At 29.9% G+C, this 23,078-nt stretch overlaps 2 protein-coding genes and 1 long non-coding RNA gene across 3 annotated transcripts; all 3 read right to left on the minus strand.

The window, feature by feature from the left end:
* Nucleotides 1–2,806: 2,806 nt before the first annotated feature.
* On the minus strand, nt 2,807–3,771 carry LOC128294216 (uncharacterized). The gene is made up of 2 exons (XR_008284528.1): nt 3,699–3,771; nt 2,807–3,078 (listed from the first exon to the last, which is right to left on the minus strand). It is a non-coding gene; the product is annotated as an uncharacterized LOC128294216 (long non-coding RNA).
* A 7,005-nt stretch (nt 3,772–10,776) lies between these two features.
* On the minus strand, nt 10,777–12,586 carry LOC108482642 (allene oxide synthase 1, chloroplastic-like). Its single transcript, XM_053029969.1, has one exon. The coding sequence runs from the start codon at nt 12,420–12,422 to the stop codon at nt 10,932–10,934; it is 1,491 nt and encodes a 496-aa protein (XP_052885929.1). The 5' UTR covers nt 12,423–12,586; the 3' UTR covers nt 10,777–10,931.
* Nucleotides 12,587–16,637: 4,051 nt separating this feature from the next.
* Nucleotides 16,638–18,456, minus strand: LOC108480243 (allene oxide synthase 1, chloroplastic-like). Its single transcript, XM_017783157.2, has one exon. The coding sequence runs from the start codon at nt 18,297–18,299 to the stop codon at nt 16,812–16,814; it is 1,488 nt and encodes a 495-aa protein (XP_017638646.1). The 5' UTR covers nt 18,300–18,456; the 3' UTR covers nt 16,638–16,811.
* Nucleotides 18,457–23,078: the final 4,622 nt, after the last annotated feature.

Here is a 23,078-nt window from a genome sequence, read left to right on the forward strand (position 1 = left end):
CAAACTCTGAAATGTCCCTTTTCATTCCTACCCACCAGTACATTTTTTTTTTAAATCATTATACATCTTTATACTACCTGGATGAATAGACAAAGAACTACTATGTGCTTCCTGTAAAATCTTTCGAATAAGCTCATCATTCTTCTAGATGCATACCTGCTCTCGTAACATCAAACAACCGCCGAATCGATCCGAAAATCGACTCTACATCCGACTCGCACTGATCTCTTTTGGTTAACAACTCACTGTCATTTTTTTTTTTTGAGCTTCACAAATTTCTTCAAGAAACATCGGTTTAGCTCTCAACTCAGCTAAGATAAAACCATCATCTGATAAGGCTAGACTAGTGTTCAAAGCTCTTAATGCAAATAAAGATTTCTACTCAAAGCATCAAGAACAACGTTTGCCTTACAGGTGATAATCGATCACTAGCTCATAATCTTTAATCAACTCTAACCATCTTCTTTGCCTCAAATTCAAATCTTTTGAGTCATCAAATATTTCAAACTTTTGTGATCGTGAATATGTGGCACTTCTCACCGCATACAAATGATGTCTCCAAATCTTCAACAAGAAAAACAATGGCGCTAGCTCTAAATCATGTGTCGAATAGTTCTTCTCATGTGGCTTTAGTTGTCTAGAGGCATAAGTAATTACCTTCCTTCCTCGCATAAGTATACAACCAAGTCCATTCATGGACGATCATCAGAATCACAAACTCTTTACCGGTTCTAGTTGCACTAAAACAGAGCTTTAGTCAACAATGCTTTTAATTTGTCAAAACTCGTTGACATTTCTCATCCATTCAAACTTGACATCCTTTCGCAGAATCTTGTCGGTGGGTAGCTATCATGGAAAATCCTCTACAAATCGCCTATAATATCCGGCAAGACCAAGAAAACTTCTAACTTTTGATACATTTCTAGGAGGCTTCCAATCAACAATGGCTGAAATCTTGCTCGGATCAACCTTAATACCTTCACCGAAACAATATGTCCAAGAAAACCAACTTCGTAACGAACTCACTTTTGCTGAACTTGACATACAACCGATTATCTTTCGAATCAGAAATCGTTCTCAAATGCTCGCATGCTCGGCCTCATCATGAGAATAAATCAAGATATCATCAATAAACAAAACTACAAACTTATCCAAGTACGGTCTCGAAAATTCGGTTCATTAAGTCCATGAAAATGGCAGGAGCATTAGTCAAGTCAAATGGCATCACAAGGAACTCATAATGACCATACCTAGTCCGGAAAGCAGTCTTCAAGACATCTGACTCTTTAACTCACAACTGATAATATCCGAATCTTAAATCTATCTTGAAAACACAAGAGCTCCTTCAATTGATCAAACAGATCATCAATTCTAGGCAATGGATACTTGTTCTTTAGTGTTACCTTATTAAGTTGCCGATAATTTAAGCAGAATCTCATCGATCCGTCATATTACCTTGTTTCAATTCCAGGAATTCCTTTCTCTCGGTCAATAAACCTCGATCGATGTACTTTTTACGAAATTCCTCCCGAAAGAAATCCCAAGTGACCTCTCCTTTGGTACAACCGATACAAGTGTCTTCCACCAAGAGTAGGTCGAGTCTCTAAGAAGTGATACTACACATTCCATACATTCCTCGAGTGTACAAGATAACTCATCAAAGACTCGATAGTATTTTCTAACCAAAATTCAGTTCTTTCGCATTATCATCTTTTGTTGCTCGAACTCTTCTCGCCTTGTTTCTCGATTCTATCAATCGGTGGCTTTTCTCTTATCACTGCACTCGTGATTGGGGAGCTTGAGCTACATGGGTAGCCTGATAATCATGAGGGGTGGAGGTCTAATCGCCGGATTCGCATTTAACGAACTCGGCAAACAAATCATTCAAAGCTTGGAAGAGAGCTTCGAGTCACTCCTCCCCGATTAACATTCATCGCCTATTCTCGATGGCGCTACCCTTCTACGGAGCAAAGCGATTACTTTCTACATCATCATCACCAGCTCACTCGGGATCCATTACAATAAAACAAAATATTTAAAAATCGCCGAGTCGTCACACTATCAAAATACAAGTATGGCATGTATAGCTAGACTTTTTCTCACACTAGATGTTCCGAGAACCGACTAAACCTGCTCTGATACCAATAAATGTAACGCCCCCACGCCCAAAACCATCACCGGAGTCAAGCTTGAGGTGTTACTAAACTTATCTTACCTTTTAAACAACTCTAAATCACTTATTTTAATTTTCAGAATAAACTGTTTTTCTGCGTCATGGTTACTTAAAAATTCATTTCTTGAGTTTCAAAACTCGAAATTAAGATCCGTAAATTTTTCATAAAACTAGACTCATATATATATCTACTAATTTTTTTCTAGAATTTTTGACTTAGCCAATTAGTACAGTTTATTAGTTAAATTTTCCCCTGTTTCAAAACTCGACTGCACTGACCTCTTCTTACTACAAACCATTTTTCTTCCTGTAAAAAATTCATATGACTAAGTCGTTTGTTTCTCCCAAAACTAGATTCAACAATAATTCTAACCATATAAATTATACCTTCTAATTAGTTTTGTACAATTTATGGTGAATTTCCAAAGTTGAAACAGAGGATCCAGAAATCGCTCTGACACTGTTTCACTAAAACTCAGATATATCATAAAATATAATACTTTTACCTGTTTTTCTTATTCCATAAGAAAATATACATAATAAGCTTTAATTTCATATATTATTCATCTTCAAACTATGTTTCTACAATTTTTAGTGATTTTTCAAAGTTACATCATTTCTGTTACTTGAATCTGTTTTTAGGTTACTTTCACATTTTTCATAATTTTCATGTGATAATCATCATTCAATCATACATATTAATAAACATGTATATCATCAGCTATTTTCTTAGCTAATCACTAGCAAGTATTTACACATCATTCATTATTCATATTATACCAAAAGTAGATAAGTTTCTATACATGCCATACCCAAAACAAAACGTCTAGTTATACCGAGTTATTTCTTTGATAGTGTGATCGGCCTCCGACATTTCCTTCGATCCCCGAGTGACTAGATAAGTACTATAAGAAGAAGAAAATAAAGAGATTAAGCACTAGGCTTAGTAAGCTTACAAGCAAATAAATCACAACATTCAACATAATGGATAATTATGCATAATATCATCTAACATCATAAATTTCTTTACTTCTTAATTTCTATCTTCTTCTTTATTCCCTTACCTTCTTTCTTACCTGACCTTTCCTTTTTCATAAGTATAATCTACTTTTCCTTTACTGTTAATTCACTGTAATTTAACTCGTATCCTGACCCGTTGAACCACTCGGAATACTAAGGATACTAGGGTCGTTCCTGTCTATCAATATCCTGCCAATGCCATGTCTTTGACATGGACTTACATGAATTATTCCTGTCTCCAATGCCATATATAATATGGACTTACATGGCTCAATCCTGTCTCCAAAGCCATATTTCTAATATGGACTTACATGGCTCATTTCGTTCTGTCCTGTCAACCCTAATATCCTAACATTCCTAGGGTTCAACCGGCTTTCTAACACTTTTCCTCTCACTTCACCTTAAATTCGACTTTAAATATTTTCATAACATAATATATAAATGCTGAAATTGACAATAATAATGTAAAATAAAATAATATTGCATTTATTTACTGTAAACTTACCTTGATACAAAATGTGACTAAACCTTACAATTTAGTCCTTTACTTTTTCTTTTCCTCGTTCTTCTTTGGATTCTTGATCTATAATATATAATATTTCTACTCATTAGCATTTATTTGATTTCTATTTTACTTCACAATTTATGCTGTTCAAAATTCGAAATTTCACTTTTACCCCAAAATTTACAGTTTTTTACAATTTAGTCCCTGCTCAATTCACCCATCAAATTCGAGGTCTCGATACCTCGTTTTTGACCCGTCTGACCTAATAAATTATTTTAATTCACTAATTTCACCATTTCACAAATTCTTTTTAATTCTTACTTGACTCATAAATATTAAGTTACTATCTTGTTCAATCTTATTTGTCCGATTTAGTGATCTCAAATCACCATTTTTGACATCACTGAAAATTAGGCCGTTACATTCTACCTCGGATTTGTGGTTTCGCAACCACTGTTCCGTTTAGGCCCTATTTCGGGATGTTACAGATAGAGAGTGAGAGAATAGGAGAAGAAAACGGATACCCTCTTATCTATGTGTTTTTGGTGTTATATAACATCAATTACTTGACTTAATATGCCACATGTCTAATTATTATTAGTGGGTTAGAGTCGAATAATTAAGTGATTTGATAATATTAATCTAGGTAAGGTAATGTTACGACGTGTTTTATGTCACTTTGAACGGAACATAATGATAGATATCTAACGCAATAATTAATGAGTGAGATCGACTCGGTTGCAAAAAAATTCCCTCGACAGTCTATTATTACTGTACAAGCCCAATTTTGGGCCCAAAACTAAATAACCTACCCAAACCCCAAACAACCCAATTACATCAGCCCAATTCAAACCCCAAAATCAAAACAAAAATTAAAAAAAAACCCTAGCCTAAATCACCTATCCCACCGCCCCCGGTCACATCGCCAATGCAAGTGGCCTCTGCTCCACCACCGTTTGCCTGCAGCAATAAAAGAAGAAGAGACAGATTAGTCAAAAACAGCAAGTTGTAAAGAAATGGCTATAAAAGGCCAAGTTCAAAACCATTGTAACTCTCGGCAACTTAATATATACAAATCAAGCATTCAATCCCTAAAAACAGCAACTCTAGTGACATCAAAGAGAAAAAAACAGAATCAAATCAAACACTAAAATCCCAGAAGTCAAAATCGAAGGCTAAGGTGACCATTTTTCTTCTTCCTTTTTTCTCTTCAATTTCTATTTCATGGCCGAATATACTCTATATTTACATATGCATAAATACATCACATAAGCAAAAAAAACAAAACAAACACACCTTAAATATATAAATATATAAAACAAAAAAAAGAGAAAGAAATTTTACCTAAAGAGTGGTGGCCGGCAAGGCGGACGACACGGCGACGGACGGTCGGCTCCTCGCCGGTTTCTGGGCTGGCAACAGAGAAAAGGGAGAAGAGGGAGCTTTTTTTTTTCCTTTTTTTTAAAAACAGAATAGAGAAATGAATTTTTTTTAAAAAAAAACTGACTTATATAGGGCTTGCAAACGATGTCGTTTCATCAAGCCCCCAAAACGCCCAAAACGACGTCGTTTTGGGAGCCGATCCACTACCCGACCCGTCCGCCCGAAGGATCCGTGTGTTTTTGCAAGCATTGTCTAATTGCTTGCGCAGTCCTTCCGGTTTTTACATGTTTTGCAATCAAGTTTTTAATTCTTTTAAATTAGCCCTAAGGTTTATCGCATTTTGCAAGTTGGTCCTCCCTTCAGCGACACCGTTTCAAGGGCTCAGGTAAATTGCCCTTTTGGACCTCGTATGTTATTTGCGCTTTCAAATTAGTCCCTTCTCTTTATGAGTTTTTTTAAATCGGCCCCAAAACTTAATATTTATTTCAAATTTAGTCCCTTTCTCCTATTTAATACAGTTTCTATATTATTTTTACTCTTTATTATTTTAATATTATTCATTATTCTATTGTACCATTCTTGTATTATTATTTTTAGCATATTTTATTATTATTTAGCCCCTTTTAAATTAATACTATATATATACATATTATATATATTCTTATAGTTGTTTTATATATTATTATTGTTCCTAATATATGTTTTATGTATACATATTCAAATATTCTATTATGTACATTTTGTTATATCTATTTTTACCTCTATATTATTAATATTTATTATATATCTTTAACATATATACGTATATATTTATATATTATTATCATTATGAGTTTTTGATGTTATTGTTTTGTTAATACATTTGTGTCATATATACATCCTTTTAATATATATTTATATATTATACTTCATATTATGCTCATGTATAGTAATATTATATCATCTATATTTCTTCTTTTCTAAATACAATGTATGCATATATATTATATTTTCTAATACATACATACATATATAGATATATTATGTACATATTATCATGTATTTGTTTTATATATATGTATATAGATATATATATATATAGTAATTTTTATTATTTTAATTTAATATTTAATATATTTGCTTTTCATATTTCTATATTATTATCATTATTATTATTATTATTTGTTATTTAATATATTATTATTACTGTATTTTTATTACCATCATATTATTATATTGTTACACCTTTTACTATTATTACTAGTGTATTTTTACTATTATTGTTATTATATTTTCCTCTTTTGTATTTACCTATACGTTATTATTATTTTTATATTAACTAATTTAATACATATATTTAGCACATTTATTTTACTTATATGTCGTTACCCTGTTATTAATATTTCATCATTTATTTTATTTATATTTTTTAAATAATAATTTTAAACTTTAGGTTATTTATTATTTGTATTTTGTTATTACTATTTGTATTTACCATTATTATTACTATTATTTTCATTTTTATTACTATTACTAATATCATTCCTTTATTATTTTCTATTATTATTATCACTATTATTAATACAAATATTAATACTCTTATTATTATTTTATTATCATCAATATTATAGTTTTACCACCACTATTATCATTATCAACATTATTATTATTATTATCGTTTTCATCATTATTGTCATTTTTGTGCTATCATGTTTTATATTTCCTTTATTTACTTATGTATTCGATCATTTCATTTTTCTCACGCATTTGTTTATATTTACGTATTACTAACCTTGCTTCTATGTCATCTTTTCATAATTACTCGTTATTATCACTCATTATTATACGTTATTATTAATATTATAATCTGCTTTTATGTATTACTATAAATTACATTATGTTTTTACTCAATGCCTTAAAATAATTCTTTCATAAAAATGATATTCCGTATTTGGTAATTCGAGATAATCGTGCCCTAACTTACTGGGTTTCGGTTTTTCTCATTTAACCTAAATAACGGACTACTCTTTTAAATCGCAATACGAGTTTTGAAAAATGCTTATTCTCGGAGATATGAGGTGTTGTGCCCTAACTCACCGGGTATGACATTTTGTTATCTCGAAATAAGATTTGTTTTTGCAAGTAAAGGCAATATTCGGTGTTTGGAAATTCGAGGAGACGTGCCCTAACTTACTGGGTTTCGATTTTCCTCGTTCACCCTAACTAACCGAATATCCTTTCGAAATACACGAATTTTTAAATAAAGGCAAGCTCATTCCCGAAGTTCGAGATGCAGCGTCCTAACTTACTGGGCGTGACATTTTATTACTTCGAGATGAGAGGGTCCTTAACGTCTGTTTTAATTTATTCGATCATTTTTAAATTAGCATCAATACAAAGAGGGATCGTATTTTAAATTCTTTCAAGTTTTTAAAATCTTCGACACTAAGACACTAATTAATCAACTAGGTACCAATTTTGGGCGTATCGAGGATGCTAATCCTTCCTCGTGCGTAACCGACTCCCGAACTTATTTTCTGGTTTTCGTAGACTAAAAATTATCGTTTTAGTAAATCTTAACTTTTATTAAAATGATTAATTTAAGGTGACCCGATCACACCTCGTCAAAAATGATTGGTGGCGACTCTCGTTCTTTCATTTTCAAAATTTAAGTCGACTACCGTTTTTACCGAAAAATAGTTACGACAATTACTGTTCGTAAACCTACCGTTGGATCCAAACAAACAATTTTTTAGTTCGACTATCCCTAATTAAAAAAATAAATATTATACTAATATGATATTGGAATTTAGTACTCATTAAATTAGGGAAAAGTTGTTAACTTTGTTTTACATCAAGTCCATATCGACGAGTGAGTTCAGATGAGACGCCGGCGGCGGCGGCGGCTTGAGATTTTCAATTTTTTCTGTCTTTATCCGACTTGTCACTGTTCAAAAGTTAAAATTCGTTTCTAATAGAAGAATTTTTCTAGGAAAATACAAACCCAAAAAATACTTTTCTTATTTATAAATTATATATTTTTACTTAAACAATTATAATTTATATACTTAGATTCAAAAATCATATTCAAATAATAATTGAATCAAATAAGCCTCAATTAATCCAATATAAATTTAAGAGTTTAAAAATTAAAGCGATTGTCAAACAGTCAGATGATTAGTTTCCAATCCAACAAGTTCATATGGTTTAATTAAATAAAATATTAAAATTCATAAATATTAAAAAATAAAGAAAATTAGATCAGCCAGTTCAATCGATTTTTAACCCGATTAATTCAGTTTTGAGTGGTTCATGGTTCAATTAGTCTAATCCCTCTCTCCGAATGAGTTTGGTTTAAACATCATTGATCAAATTTATATTTTTCGAGTTTAACCTAAATTAACTAAACCTACTGAATTGATATAATAGTTTGCAATGACGTTTGAATCGGACTGGATTGGGAATCGACTGGGTACCAATTTAGAAAATGACTTTGAATCGATTAAATCTAGAATCGATATGGATCGACTAAAAAATCAAATCATATTTTTTTAAATTTTAATAATTTTTAATCGAACTGATCAAACCAGTGAATTAGTGATCTAATCAATTCGACTCTAAAAATATCAATAATTTTATCATTAAACAATTCAATCTTTAACAAAGATTTTCAAGTTTTTAATACAATGTTTACTTTTAGTAATAAATTTCCATTAAAATTTTAAATTAAAAAATACATGTTCAAGCATGCTTAAACATAAGTTTATTTAATAAAGTATTCATTTGTCCTCATTTTATTGGTAAACCCATAAATGGTAAGTTTACAGGGTTGGTAAAAGTTTTATAATTCCTATGTTATACTCAAATTGCATTTCAGTCTTAAGAAAAATGAAAGGTCATTTGTTATAATGTGAAATTTTAAATTTTTTTAATTAAATGAAGGAGAAGTTGCCATTATATATATTTACCCATTTATCTTTCTAATTAAAATTTTCTCTATATTGCCGATTGAATCTTAACTCGATTGACATCGGTATTGTTATTAGTGCAAAAGGACGTGGGTTCGAATGTGCTTCAGTACGTTTATTATCTTCCTATTTAAGAGTTGGGGAGGGACTTTAAATAGTTCTAGATATTATATCAAAAAAAACATATATAATATGAACTTATAATAAAATTTAAGAGGTTTTTAAAATACTTTTCTTATTTGTAAATTATATAATTAAATTCAAAAGAATAATATTTAAATTATTCAATAATAATTCGGATAAGTATGGTCTAATTTAAAATAAAAATTAATCTCATTAATTACAAAAAGCTAATTTGTAAAAAAAATGCCTGCTTATTATGTGAAATTTTAATGAACTATTATTTTGCACGTTGAAGTTATTTATAGGATCAGTGTATTAATATTGTCTAAATTAGATTAGATTGGTTGAATCGGAAATTAGTTAAAGTATCAGTTTAAAGAGAGGAGTTAGACTAGTTGACTCACAAACCGCTCGGAATAGGTTAAATCTATTTTTTTTAAATTTTATGAATTTTAATGACTCATTTAATTAAACTGAACAAACTAGTAAAATAAAAATTAATAATCTAAACGATTTAACCATCAATTCGATTTTAAAATATTAGAGTTTATTTATTTTTAAGTAAAAAAACTAAAACACAATTTAATATATAATACAAAAATTTTGTCATACTTTTTACTTCTATTTCAAGCAAGTAGATAGAACCCAATTTAGACAAGTTAAATTTATTTCTCAGCAAAGATAGAACTCTTAAATCAAAGAATATAAATTAAATAACTTTTCTTTCTCAGCAAGTTAAATTTATATTATTTAAAGAGTTTGGAAGTTGAAAAATTTACCTACCACCTTAGAAAGGAGATAAATCTCAAATTTATATATTGAACTATGATTTTGTGTAATTTCATACATGAAATTTTGATTTGATTCAATTTTCATAAATTATTAAAATAAATTATTAATATAACACCATTTTACATTTACATACCGCATACATAAATAATTATATTTATCTAATATGAAAAGAAAGTAATGCATTTATTCTTTAAATGTGTATAATTGAATGAAAATTAAAATTTCATGTTAGCAACAAGTAAGGGAGGCGATTCCTTAGAAAGATGGATGGGTTCAATTAAATACAGGTAGTGCTATCAAGACAAAAACTGGAATCACTGCTTCAAGAGGAGTTTTGCGAGATCATGTAGGAAAGTGGATTTTACGCCTTAACAGGTGCTTGGGGAAGTGCACAGTTTTTTATGTTGAACTATGGAAATTATTTGATGGTTTGAACATGTTGGAGGGTTGGAATTATGAGAGAGTGTTGATTCAGACCAATAGTGTAGTGGTTGTGGCATTTACTTGTCGTCTTTGAACTCTGCTTTAATTATGTGGATTCATTTACTCCTAAATAAGGTTGGTCAGTGGCTACTATAGCATATCCCTAGAGAAAGAAATAACAATATTGATTACATAACAAAAACGACTTTTGATAGAGAGGAAGGCTTAGTATTACTTGCAGCTCACCCTCGATCGATTTCATATGTTTTAAGTTAATGTAATTTTTATTTTCTTTAAACTTACTCAAAATTCATGTTTCAAATTGTACAATAAATTAAGATTTATATATAATTTTAAGATTTATCCTGAAAATGAATTAAATAACTTATGTGATAATAACTCAAACCAGCTTATGTTATAATATTGACTTTTAATTAATCAAAGTTCGTACGTTAGAAATGATTTGACATATTGCAGTAATATCTTACGAACAATAAAAAAATAAAAATAAAAGTTACAATAATATCTTAAACTTTAGCATTTGCATGAACAAATTTTGTCGTCTCTAAAAGCTTGCAGCTTTCAACGACGTTATAGTGACGGCCACCCCCACCGGTGCCGGTCCGACTTCGACTTCGAACGTATCGTAACATCTGAAAAATTCCACCACAAAAAGCCTAGACACCAACGTCACGAAATCTTTACCGGCACATTGTTTATCCGCCACCGTAGGATGCTCGGTCTCTGGTCCATTAGACCAAAGCACATACTTCAACGACTTCTCCCCGTCGACACCCATGAACCTGTCGGGTACAAACTCCTCGGCTCTCTCAAATATATTCGGATCCTTCGTCGCAAACGGTTGGTATCCGAACAACATCTCCCCTTCTTTCACTTCGTATACGGCATGGTGACTTTCAATCAAAAGATCTTTCTTCGCCTTCCCGTATTGAAACTGAACTGGCGGGTCGATACGAAACGATTCATACACCACGGATTTCATCAATGGCATTTGTTCCATTGCGGACAAGCTTAGTTCTCCGCCGTTTGATTTAATGACCGACCTGATCTCTTTTGCTAATGAAAGGTGTAGGTTTTCTCCGGCTAAACCAATCCATTTAAGCATAATCGGGAAGAACACTTTAACGCCGCCGAAAGAATTAAAGCACGTAGCGAATACAAGATTATGACAAGCTTCGTCACGTGAAATACCCATTTTTTCAGCTTCATCAAGAACTAAGCCGGCCGATTCGTAGAAGAAATCGTATAATTTTTTGTAATCTTTTTTAACGAGAAAAGATGGTAATGGAAATGTATGGAGTAAAAGATCTTCTATATATTTGGGTAAACCAAGGGTGAAAATCGGGCCGAGTTGAAACAAAACCCATTTGTTAGCCAAAGTTGGACCGTCAGTTCCGAGTTCAGAATCAACTGGATTCGAGTCAAAGAAAGCCCGAGCTAAGAAATTAAAAGCAGCTTGTTCACTAGGTGTTTGGAAGCTACATTTACCTTTCTCTGCGAGTTCATATTCCACCGTTTTGAATAACTCGGTGTAACATGCTTTGAACTCCGGCAACACTCGGTCTCTACTTGATTTCAAGAGAAAAAAGAGAAGTTGTTTGAGTTTGGCATGTTTGGGTTCTGATGGGTCAAGATATGATAAAATCCGATACCCGCCAGTGAGGTTGGTTGAAGACATGTAAGTGCCGGTGAAAAGGTCTTTCTTTTCGACTTTCGATACGTCGAAAAGAATTGGAAAACTCTTTCCGTCGAGTAAAGCGACAACTTTTGGGTTTGAAGAGATGAATGGACCTGGTGGCATGTTTGTTCGAAGTACGGTCGATTGGTATTTTTGGATTTTGGATTTAAAAAATTCGTCTCGACCTTGGTTGTAAAAATAATCAAGCCGGTCTTTGATTGCACCGATGAAAGGAAGTCCATAATCACCGGGAATTGACTTCAAAGGAAGCTCGGGTTTTTCTAGCAAGGAAACCGTCGCTGACGGCCGATCTTGAACATTAGTACGTCGAGAAGACAATGTAGCACTAGAAGCCATTAGGAGGGTTTAATAGTGATAAAATTTTTTCAAAAGATAAATATAGGTTTGAAAAGATGGACTGGATTGCAGAAAGAGAGCCATAAGTCTCTTTATTTATAGCACAATGGCATAGCCGACGACAACTAATAAACTATTCAAACGCCAACGTTGTACAATGTCTTTGAGTTGAATTTTACATATTGGCTTTTGAAATTTATTCTATTTGCTGTCATTTTTATCTTCATTACAAACTTATTGGTTAAATTCTTCTTTTAGTCCTTATACTTTTCAAATTTTAAAATTTTAGTCTTAATTTAAACAACCGCAGTTAAACCCATTTGGTTAAACTCAATTACTAATTTTGTACTTTACATAGAATTGTAATTTTAATTCCATAGTATGCAATTAGATCATTATAGTTCTTATACTTTTCGAATTTAAAAATTTTAATCTTGATGCAAATATCAATCATTAATCCATTAATTGAATTTTTAGTAAGTAATATGTGGAAATAACAAGCTCATATGATCATATGTTTGCCGCATCAAATTTTACAAATAACATAACGCAACTGAATGAATGAATTTAATAATTAACGATTGGTGAGGACTAAAAATGACCAAATTAAAATATAAAGACTAAATCTATAACTTTTGTAAAGTATTACGATAAATAAATAATTTAACCAAACTTTTTATATTACAGCAAGCGCTCTCATCCATTTTATGATCTTAACCTAATTCTATTCGGACCGAAGTTGTATTCAAGTAAAACTCTCTCGACAAAAATGATTCCATGACTCATGCATCGATATCAATAAATAATAACATAACACATTAAATTTAAAAATTTATTAACATTTATTTATGATAATTATAATTAATTATTTATTTCGAGCTGTGATTAAAGTTGATATTAGTCACATGTCTGATAATAATAAATAAAATATTAGTAGTATTAGCACAATCATGTTACGTAAGTTTTCTTTATTTATATATTATTTTAATTAAGTCTTATAGTACTTATCTTGAGGACCAACTCTTTTCACCGGAATATTGTTTACGTAAAACTAAATACATATCAGCATGAATAAAACAATTAATCAAACAAAGACTAATACTCTCGTTCTCTCCAACACTTTTACCACCATGCTTTAAAGGTATCCGAACGCCTAACCCTTGCTATTGCTAGTGCAAAAGCTATTTCGTTCCTCATATAATCTTCTCGCAATTTCAGCAAAACATAATTTAGGATGAGTTGGAACCCAATTTGGATTAAGATTCCAAGCCTTCCATTTCGTAAGGATTATAAATTGAATAAGTTATTTGTTTTTGGTCCCTGCAAGATTTTGTAGTTATAATTGTTAAATACACCAATTAAAAATGTAAACACTAAAGGGTACAATGAACCCATGACAAAAAATTAAACAATTAATAAAGTGCATCAAGTTGAATATTTCACACAATACGTTTCATCAATTTAATCCCTCAAAAAATTAAGGATAAATTACATTAGTACTCATCCAACTATTAATAAATTTCTTTTTTGGCCATCTAATTATGAAAAGTTACAAAATGGTCACTTAACCATTCAATTTTATCTTTTTTTGTAATTACCTGACTAACGGTGATAGCTTTTAAAATTGGAATAATAGCAACATTAACCATTAGCATTTATAAATTACGCCAAATTAATCTTGAATTTTTTAAAAAAATTGACCCTCGATATTTACAAATTATTATCTTGGATTTTTTGGTGTTATATATTTTTTGTATGTTTTTAACCAAATTTAGTTGATAATTTTGATTTTTAGCTTTTTATGTGAAAGGGTCATAAAGAAAGACAAAATTACAAAAGAGCCAAATTACAAAATGTGTAAATTTTGAGGCTTAAAGTTACTATTATGTCAATTTCAAAGTTCCCACCATTAGCCAGCTGGTAACCAAAAAAGACAATTGAAAAATCATGTTATCATTTTATAAATTTTTATAGTTGGATGACCAAAAAATAGATTTACTAATAGCTAGGTGACTACTAGTGTAGCTTACCAAATATTTAAATTTGAGTCCTTTTAAGAGTACAATATATCTTACCATTGCACCAAACCACTTATTGATCTATATCGTAGAAGGAAATTAAATATTCATAATAGAATCTTAACATCATGGGGACATACATCACTCTTAATTGGTTTTATCATAATATGGAAACTAAATATTCTTAGAGAATCTTAATATGATGGGGTTATCATAAAAAGGAAAGTAAATATTCTTAGAGAATCATGAGGTTATACATCACTCTTAATTGGTTTTATCATAATCTTTTATTTAGTGGGAGTTCAAATTACGACCACCTTTCTTGATTGAACCAACCGATTAGGTCTATTGAAAGCTGGAATGAAAGAACTTGGAGAGGTGTTGTTAATGGATGGGTTAATGGACACATCTTCTTGTTTATAGGTCGGGTTAGGTTAATTAAAACATTCCTCACTCAATTCAGTCGCAGAACAATAATTATCAAAACATTTGCATAAGAAACGATGTTATTTAATTCCATTTTTAATACACAAATTTATTCCAATTACATGCATATTTAAATTTGGCAATATTTACAATAAATACGAAAATTAAATTTTAAAAATTTTAAAAGAATATAAAATTGAATATCGATAATTTTTAAAGCCGTTAAGGTCTCTTAACATTCGCCCCTTTGACAAAATTGATGGATTGGACGGATATCTTGATGTTTGAGAAATAAAAATTAATTAATATTTAATATTGTGATTTTTTATTTTGATAAATATTTTTAATTTTAAATGAAAATATTTATTTGATAAAGCAGTAGTAGACAACATTGATTTTTATTTGTTAACCCAAAAAATGGTAGACTTATAAGTTGACATTGTCTGCCCGAAGTCCAAGTTTGACAGCCTCAAACCAAACAAAACCCTCATGTCTTAATGTCTTACAAGTAACATAAGAATAACATAGAACCCAATTTGTACAAGGATTCCAATTCTTCAATTTCTTGCACTAATTTTTAGTTGTTATAATAAAATTCAATTCATTTATTTATTTGAGTAATTTACTATTTGGTATTTGAGGTTAATTTCAATGTTTAATTTGATACTTTTTTTTTAATTTAGTAGTTGAGCTTGAATTCAATGTTCAATTTGACATCCTGCTCAAACAATATCACGTAGTTCAATAAATGTTTGACGCTAATGCCTAATAATAAAAAGCACAAACACTTAATTAAGATAAAAGAAAATTTATGTACTAAATTGAATATTGAAGTCAAACTTAGGTATTTAATTGGGACAAAAAGTTCAAGTATCAACATAAAAATAAAAACTTAGGTACCAAATTGAATATTGAAACCAAACTTAAATACCAAATAATATCTTAAATTTTTTTTATTGTTGTGATAATTCTTAATTATAGATATATATTTTGGTAGTAAAATTAATTTTATGATTTTCAATTTTAGTTTTTTAAAGTTAATTTAAATTTAGATTTGGCCAATTATTTCAACTTAGGTCACCCCAAATTTAACTTAAACACAAAAATAATTTAAAATATATAAAATTATATATACCAAAGTCGATTTAGTCGTTTAATCCCGTTTTGAATTTTGTTTACAAATAATCGACCAATTTAATCATTTTAACTTAAACTTTATATCAATTTAGTCAAAATTATTGAATTAACCAAAATCAAAGAAAATTGAAAAGTTAAACCAATTTTTTTAATCTCGTACAACGAAGAATTTAAATCCGACCATTCGTCGATGTAACAACCTCACACTTGCATGCATTGAAAATTTAAATCACTCTCCATTAAATTTTTCCTCTAAAAAATTAACTTATAAAATCATGTGACTCGCTAAGTCTCTGATATATAAGTATTGTCACACTTGTTGAAATACAAATTATTTACAATATTAATCCCACCAAAGTAGCCAATAACAAGACTATCAATATTCTAACGAAGTCTAGAGTAATTCGGAGATATCTAAGATAGTCCATTAACCCAGTGGTGCCAAAAAAATTGAATGACTAGAAAAGATAAAATTGAATAATTGAGTAATAATTTTATAACTTTTTATAATTAGGCAATAAAAATTTACTAATAATTGAATGACTACTAGTGTAATTTACCCAAAATTTTAAAATTAAAAAATATATATATAGAAACTTAAAATAACTAAATTAAAATAAATGAATATATCAACTAATAGTAAAATTTAACCAATTTTATTCAAATAATACAAGAATTGGCTACATATTTTAGTTATATAAAATATGGTGCATAAACGGAAATTCAACATTCGATAATACATTATTTATTGAAGAAAAAACATGACACATTTGACAAAGCTCCTGCATTGACGAATATTCCAGTATACTTAAAAGCTTGCTTTATTTAACGACTTTATGGTAATGGCAGCCCCCAACGTCGATGTCCCAACTTCAATCTCAAACGTATCATAACGTCGGAAAAGTTCCACCACAAACAACCTAGAAATCAACACCACAAATTCCTTACCGGCACACTGTTTATTCTCCACCGTCGGATGCTCCGTTTCCGGTCCGTTCGACCAAAACACATGTTTCAACAATTTCTCCCCTTCAACACCCATAAACCTCTCTGGTACAAACTCTTCAGCTCTTTCAAATATTATCGGATCTTTGGTCGCAAACGGTTGGTACCCGAATAACATCTCCCCTTTTTTCACTTCGAAAACGGCGTCGTGACTTTCAATCAACAAATCCACCTTCGCTTTTGCATATTGCGCCGGCACCGGTGGTTCAATACGGAAAGCTTCGTACACCACCGATTTCATCAACGGCATTTGTTCCATTGCACCCAAACTTAATTCTCCACCATTGGATTTGATCACCGACCTGATCTCTTTTGCTAATGAACGGTGTAGGTCCGGTCCGGCATTACCGATCCATTTCAATATATTGGGGAAGAAGATTTTCATGCCGCCGAAGGTATTAAAGCACGTAGCGAATAAAAGATTATGACAAGCTTCTTCACGTGAAATACCCATTTTTTCAGCTTCATCAAGAACAGAACCGGCCGATTCGTAGAAAAAATCGTATAATCTTTTGTAGTCTTTTTTCACAAGAAAAGATGGCAATGGAAACGTATGAATTAAAAGATCTTCTATATATTTGGGTAAACCAAGGGAAAGAACCGGAGCGAGTTGAAATAATACCCATTTAGCGATCAAACTCGGACCGCCGGTTCCGAGTTTAGTATCAACCGGGTTTGAACCGAAATAAGCTCTACCTAAGAAATTAAATGCAGCTTGTTCATTAGGTTTCTCAAAACTACTTTGGCCCTTTTCATAGAGTTCATTTTCGACCGTTTTGAATAACTCAGTGTAACACGCTTCAAACTCAGGGAAAACTCGGTTGCTACTCGATTTCAAGAGAAAAAAAAGTAGTTGTTTGAGTTTAGTGTGTTTGGGTTCGGACGGATCAAGATAGGATAAAATCCGATACCCGCCGGTGAGGTTGGTTGATGGCATGTAAGTACCGGTGAAAAGGTTTTTCTTTTCAACTTTCGATACGTCGAAAAGGATTGGAAAGCTCTTTCCATCGAGTAAAGCGATAACTTTAGGATTCGAAGCGATGAATGGACCTGGTGGCATGTTGGTTCGGAGTACTGTCGATTGGTATTTTTGAATTTTGGATTTGAAAAACTTATCCCGACCTTGGTTGTAGAAATAATCGAGCCGGTCTTTGATTGGACCTATGAAAGGTAGCCCATAATCACCTGGAATTTTCTTCACCGGAAGCTTGGTTTCTCCGGTTTCAGACGGGAGCGTTGTATCGGAAATCGAGCTTGTAATTGGCTCAACGATGGCATCACGTGAAGCCATTAGAAGGGTTTAAAGAATTACTGATTTCTTGAAAGAGAAGTATGGAATTAGCTAGGGTTTAAAGAAACAAATATGGCTTTGGAAAGGTGATGTGAATTGCCATTAGAGAGCCAAATCTAGTATCTACTTATAGTAGTGGCATGGCCTATAGCAATGACCAAAACATTGATCACTCGTGAAATGTGTGCATTATTTGGAATTAAAATTATGGTGGATCGTGAAATCCACATATATATGATTATTAAAAGAATTTAAGTTACATTATACTTAAAATCATTAAATTATAAATAAATTTATATTTTAGTTATAAGTTTTTTTTTTCTAAAAGACTAGTTAACAAACTCCAAGTAACGATTCGAGGATTAATACGGTAGATTAGTACCTATCAATGAGTAGAAGAACGTACCTTAGATCTAAGTCAATTTGACAATTAGTGTCAGAGATCATAGAAGCAAGTTGTTTGGATTTTGGTTTTGTTGAGTGTTTTTGTGTGTCTGTCTTTAAAGGGTGTTAATTTCTTTATTTATATGATATGGTTTCCAAATGTGATGTCGTAGATTGGCCCCCATGCATGCCAACACATACTCTATTCTAGAATTAACATGTGTTTTCTACATATAAGTTCGCCAATATAGTAATGCGAACCTACCTCATACGAGTTCATGGGAGGATTCGAACTCATCACGTGGGAACCCAAGATGAGAACTATGCAAGCTACGAGTCGGTCCCAGTCGGGTAATCAAGTAGTGGGTCGATCATGGCGAACACCATAACAAATTTACAGATTTGCAACGTTTAAAGTTGTTTTATAAAAAAAATTGAATTGTAAAAGAGAAGGTTATTTATCATTTTATAATTTTTTGAAGTTGAGACTAAAATTTAAATTTACTAATAATTTAGTGACTTTGAGTATAATTTACCCAAAAATTATGATAAGCTTTTGAAAATATGTTTCTATTTTGAACATATTTTACTAGTGTCATGATTATCTTGATGAGGAAAAAAACAAAGGTCTTTTACACCACATGCACGTGTTAATAGTTGTTGATATGTTTGAACTAAACTGTGTTTAATTTATATGATACTCAAGTTTCTATTTATTTTTATTTATAGCTCTAAAAGGTATTTTTAAAGAAAAATTAAAAAATTAATTTAATTTACTCAACTTATTTCCCATCCAATTGAATTCTTACAGTTACGGAAATCGTATTTGATTAAACCTTTTCTTTTTTTTAAATTTTATCGTACCTACAGTGTGTTTCTCATGATAAATTTAAAAATTTACGTTCGAATTAAATTATAATTTTAAAAAATTTAAAATATATTATTTTATATTTTTATATTTTTTGAGGTGCATAAAATAAATTATCATAAACAAATACATGAAAAATAATGCAAATGCAATAAAGATTTTATTCGATCCACGAATCATAGCAACATCTTGGCCACCGTATTGGTTCCCATCTTCATTTATGGAGTTTTTCTGCTAAAATTTCATTTTTCCGACCGACGAATTTTTAAAAGGGGTATATTATGATCTGTGATCTAATTATACTCTTTTTTCATTTTGATATTAAATTTTAAATTACTCGTAAATTATTATTTTGTCATAATTTTAAATCATATCACTTAACGTTCATTCATATAATATATTAAAATTACGAAATGTTGTGAATTTATATAGATTCCTTGAATATCCATTATTTGAATCGGTATTACTTATTCAAATAACATATTCAAATATTTGAATTCATAATTTTAATACTGATTTGATTCAAATAATATGTAGATAATCTGAATTTATCGATTATAATATACTTAAATTTCACTTACTACAAGGTTTGAACTCAACAAGGTTTTTTTTTACTTTAATATCGAGAAATATTTAAATATTTTAATATAGTTTTAGTTGAAAGTATCTCGATACTAGAGATGTTCATGGGTCGGGCCGAGACTCAGCTCTAAAAAAACTTTCAAGCCTATTTAACTCGTCTAAAAAATTCATTTTACTATTCAAAAAATAATAAAAATATTTTTAATTGATATTTCATATACTTTATAATTAAATTTAAATCTTAAAAATATTATTTTATCATTTAATTTGAATTTGGTCCGAGTTAATCTAAAGTGTAAAAATTTTTGCTCAACTTGATCATAGTTAGGTCGGACAGACAACCTGACTCTTGGACAGGTCTACTCGACACCCATCACCAGTCATTTCAAAAACAAACCAATATACATTTTACATATCATGTGTCGATATCGGTAAGAAAAGAATCAATCAAGCTAACGAATATTAAAGTAGTAACACTCGAGGTAAATTGTAGATGAAGTAATAACCCTCCACAAATGATAGATGTGAAGAACCCAACAATAAACCGTGAACATGGAAAGAGTAATTCATGACAACATGACGTTGTACAGGTATCAATGTGATCAAGACCTGATTCGATTGTATTTATAGCTGCCTGCATCGAGAAAGTCGACAACATTGGATATCATTTACAAAAATGTTTGATGATATCTATATGACTTAAAAGTATTCACTTATCGATTTTAATTTTAATATTCAATTTGATACCTTAATTCAATTTTAAGATTCACTTTAGTATTTAAATTTTTAATTTTGATGCTTTAAAATTTTCTTTCTCCCATTTAAGTATCAAAATTTAACTTCAATGACAATTTAATATTTTAAAAAAATTTCCAATTAAATACCTGTATTTTTATCAGTATACATGTCAAATATTAATTAATTAATTTAATATAAATATTAAATTCGAATTCAAATATTAATATTATTGATGAATGAGGAACACATTTTCCCATGATTGATCAAATCGAGGCTTTTGTCTGTTCACTAATCATCTTGGACCCGGGGGTGGGGGGTGTTCCAAATCTTCAATCGTAGAGCAAAATTATAAATTTTATTTTGGACCGACCTAATTTAAAGGAAAAAATAATTTCTTCACTTTAATTGATTATATTAATTTTTTATCGGTTGAATCTTAATTCAATTAACGTTAATATTATTATTAATATAATAGAATTTAGGTTCGATCATGCTGAAAGATATTTATCTTCTTATTTATGAATTATAATTATTTTAAGTATTGTATCAACTTAAAAACTTTTCAATACTTTCACAATTAAATTAAATTTAAAAATTATATTAATAAATATAAAATAGAACATTCATAATGACAATGTATCACAAAATATTTTACGTAAAAACTCTTTTGAAAAAAATTTACGAGCAAAAAAATATATATATATCAAATTCTAATGATAAAAAAACAGATTATATTTATTTATAAATTTAAAACTTTATTCTAATCGAAATTAAATAAAATAATATAATAAAATTAAAATACTTTATTCTAACCAGCCCTTACCCCGATTGCGAATCTGAGACATAATCATCATTCTCTCGTCATTTCCATTCATAAATTAAAATGGCACGTTTTACAAGCACGTAATATGAAAAATATTCCCCCAATTATTACATTACATTTAACTTGACAGTTACACCAACAAACTGCCAATAAATTAAAGATTAAAGAGTAAATATATATTTTATATTAAAATTAATATAATTAATAAAATAATTAAATAGTGACACATACTATGTCACATATATATCTTAAAATTAGTAGAAGTAGATAAAATTTTTAATGTAAGAACTAATTTACTCTTTAATCTAACATATAATGATTAATTTACCCATCCTTTTAATAGGAAAACAAAATATAACAAGGACCTACATAGTAATTTTACCACAATTACTTTGAAAGGATTTTATTTATTCCGCCATCATTTTCAAAATGTGGGTAAATTACATTAAAAGAAATATTTATGTAAGTTTATTTTAATGTGTTATATCATTCAACTTATCTACTTTGTTGGCATCTTATATTTAAATTTTAAAGGATTTCATTACTTTCACCATCATTTTCATAATGTGGTTAAATTACATAAAATAAATATTTATGTCAATTTATTTTAACTTGCGTTATCATTGAGCTTATCAACATTGTTGAGAGAAATTATTATCTTTTGAATTTAGTAGCTTAATTTTTTTAATTTAGTTATTGAATTTTAACATTGTGTCACGTTATTATATAAAATTAAAAATATGTGTCAATTGAGTTTTAATTTAATTGGCATATGCATTGAAGAAGGACGTGGGTTCAAGTGCGTTAAAGCACATTATCATTCTATTTAGGAGTTGATGAGAGGCTATGAGTAGTTTTAGACATAGTGTTAAAAACAAAAAAAATAATCAAAACTTATAATGAGTTTATTAAAAATATATAATTTTATTTTTATGTAATTACCTGAAACAATTTTAAAATATCACATCATCTCGCTTTAACAGAACACAAAATCAGGAAACAAATTAAAAAAATTGTTTAATTTAATTATTAAATTTAAGAAAGATATGGAATAAAAAGGTTGTGGGGGTCTTTTTCTAGGACCATTTGGGTATCTATCTAAATACAAATCTGGCTGTATTGTGGTACCAAAAATGCCAGTGCTTACTCGTATTTTGTCTTTTTTTTATTATTACAAAACATGCTTTAAATTATTGCCTTTTTCAGAAATAATTGTTAAAATTCAGTGCATTATTTTCTTATCCTATTATTTTTAGTATATAAATCATAGAGAATCTTTCATTAATTATATAAATTTAGTTTATATTATATACATTGATGAGACTTTGATACTGCTGACAGAAATAAGGGTCTTGATTTGGCTCTCCACTTTATAAACCTTGAT

This window comes from Gossypium arboreum, chromosome 6, assembly GCF_025698485.1.
Source record: "Gossypium arboreum isolate Shixiya-1 chromosome 6, ASM2569848v2, whole genome shotgun sequence".
Lineage (NCBI taxonomy): Eukaryota > Viridiplantae > Streptophyta > Magnoliopsida > Malvales > Malvaceae > Gossypium > Gossypium arboreum.

Coding starts and splice junctions, on each gene's coding strand:
- LOC108482642 (XM_053029969.1), bottom strand. CDS start 12,422: ATGGCTTCTAGTGCTACATTGTCTTCTCGACGTACTAATGTTCAAGAT.
- LOC108480243 (XM_017783157.2), bottom strand. CDS start 18,299: ATGGCTTCACGTGATGCCATCGTTGAGCCAATTACAAGCTCGATTTCC.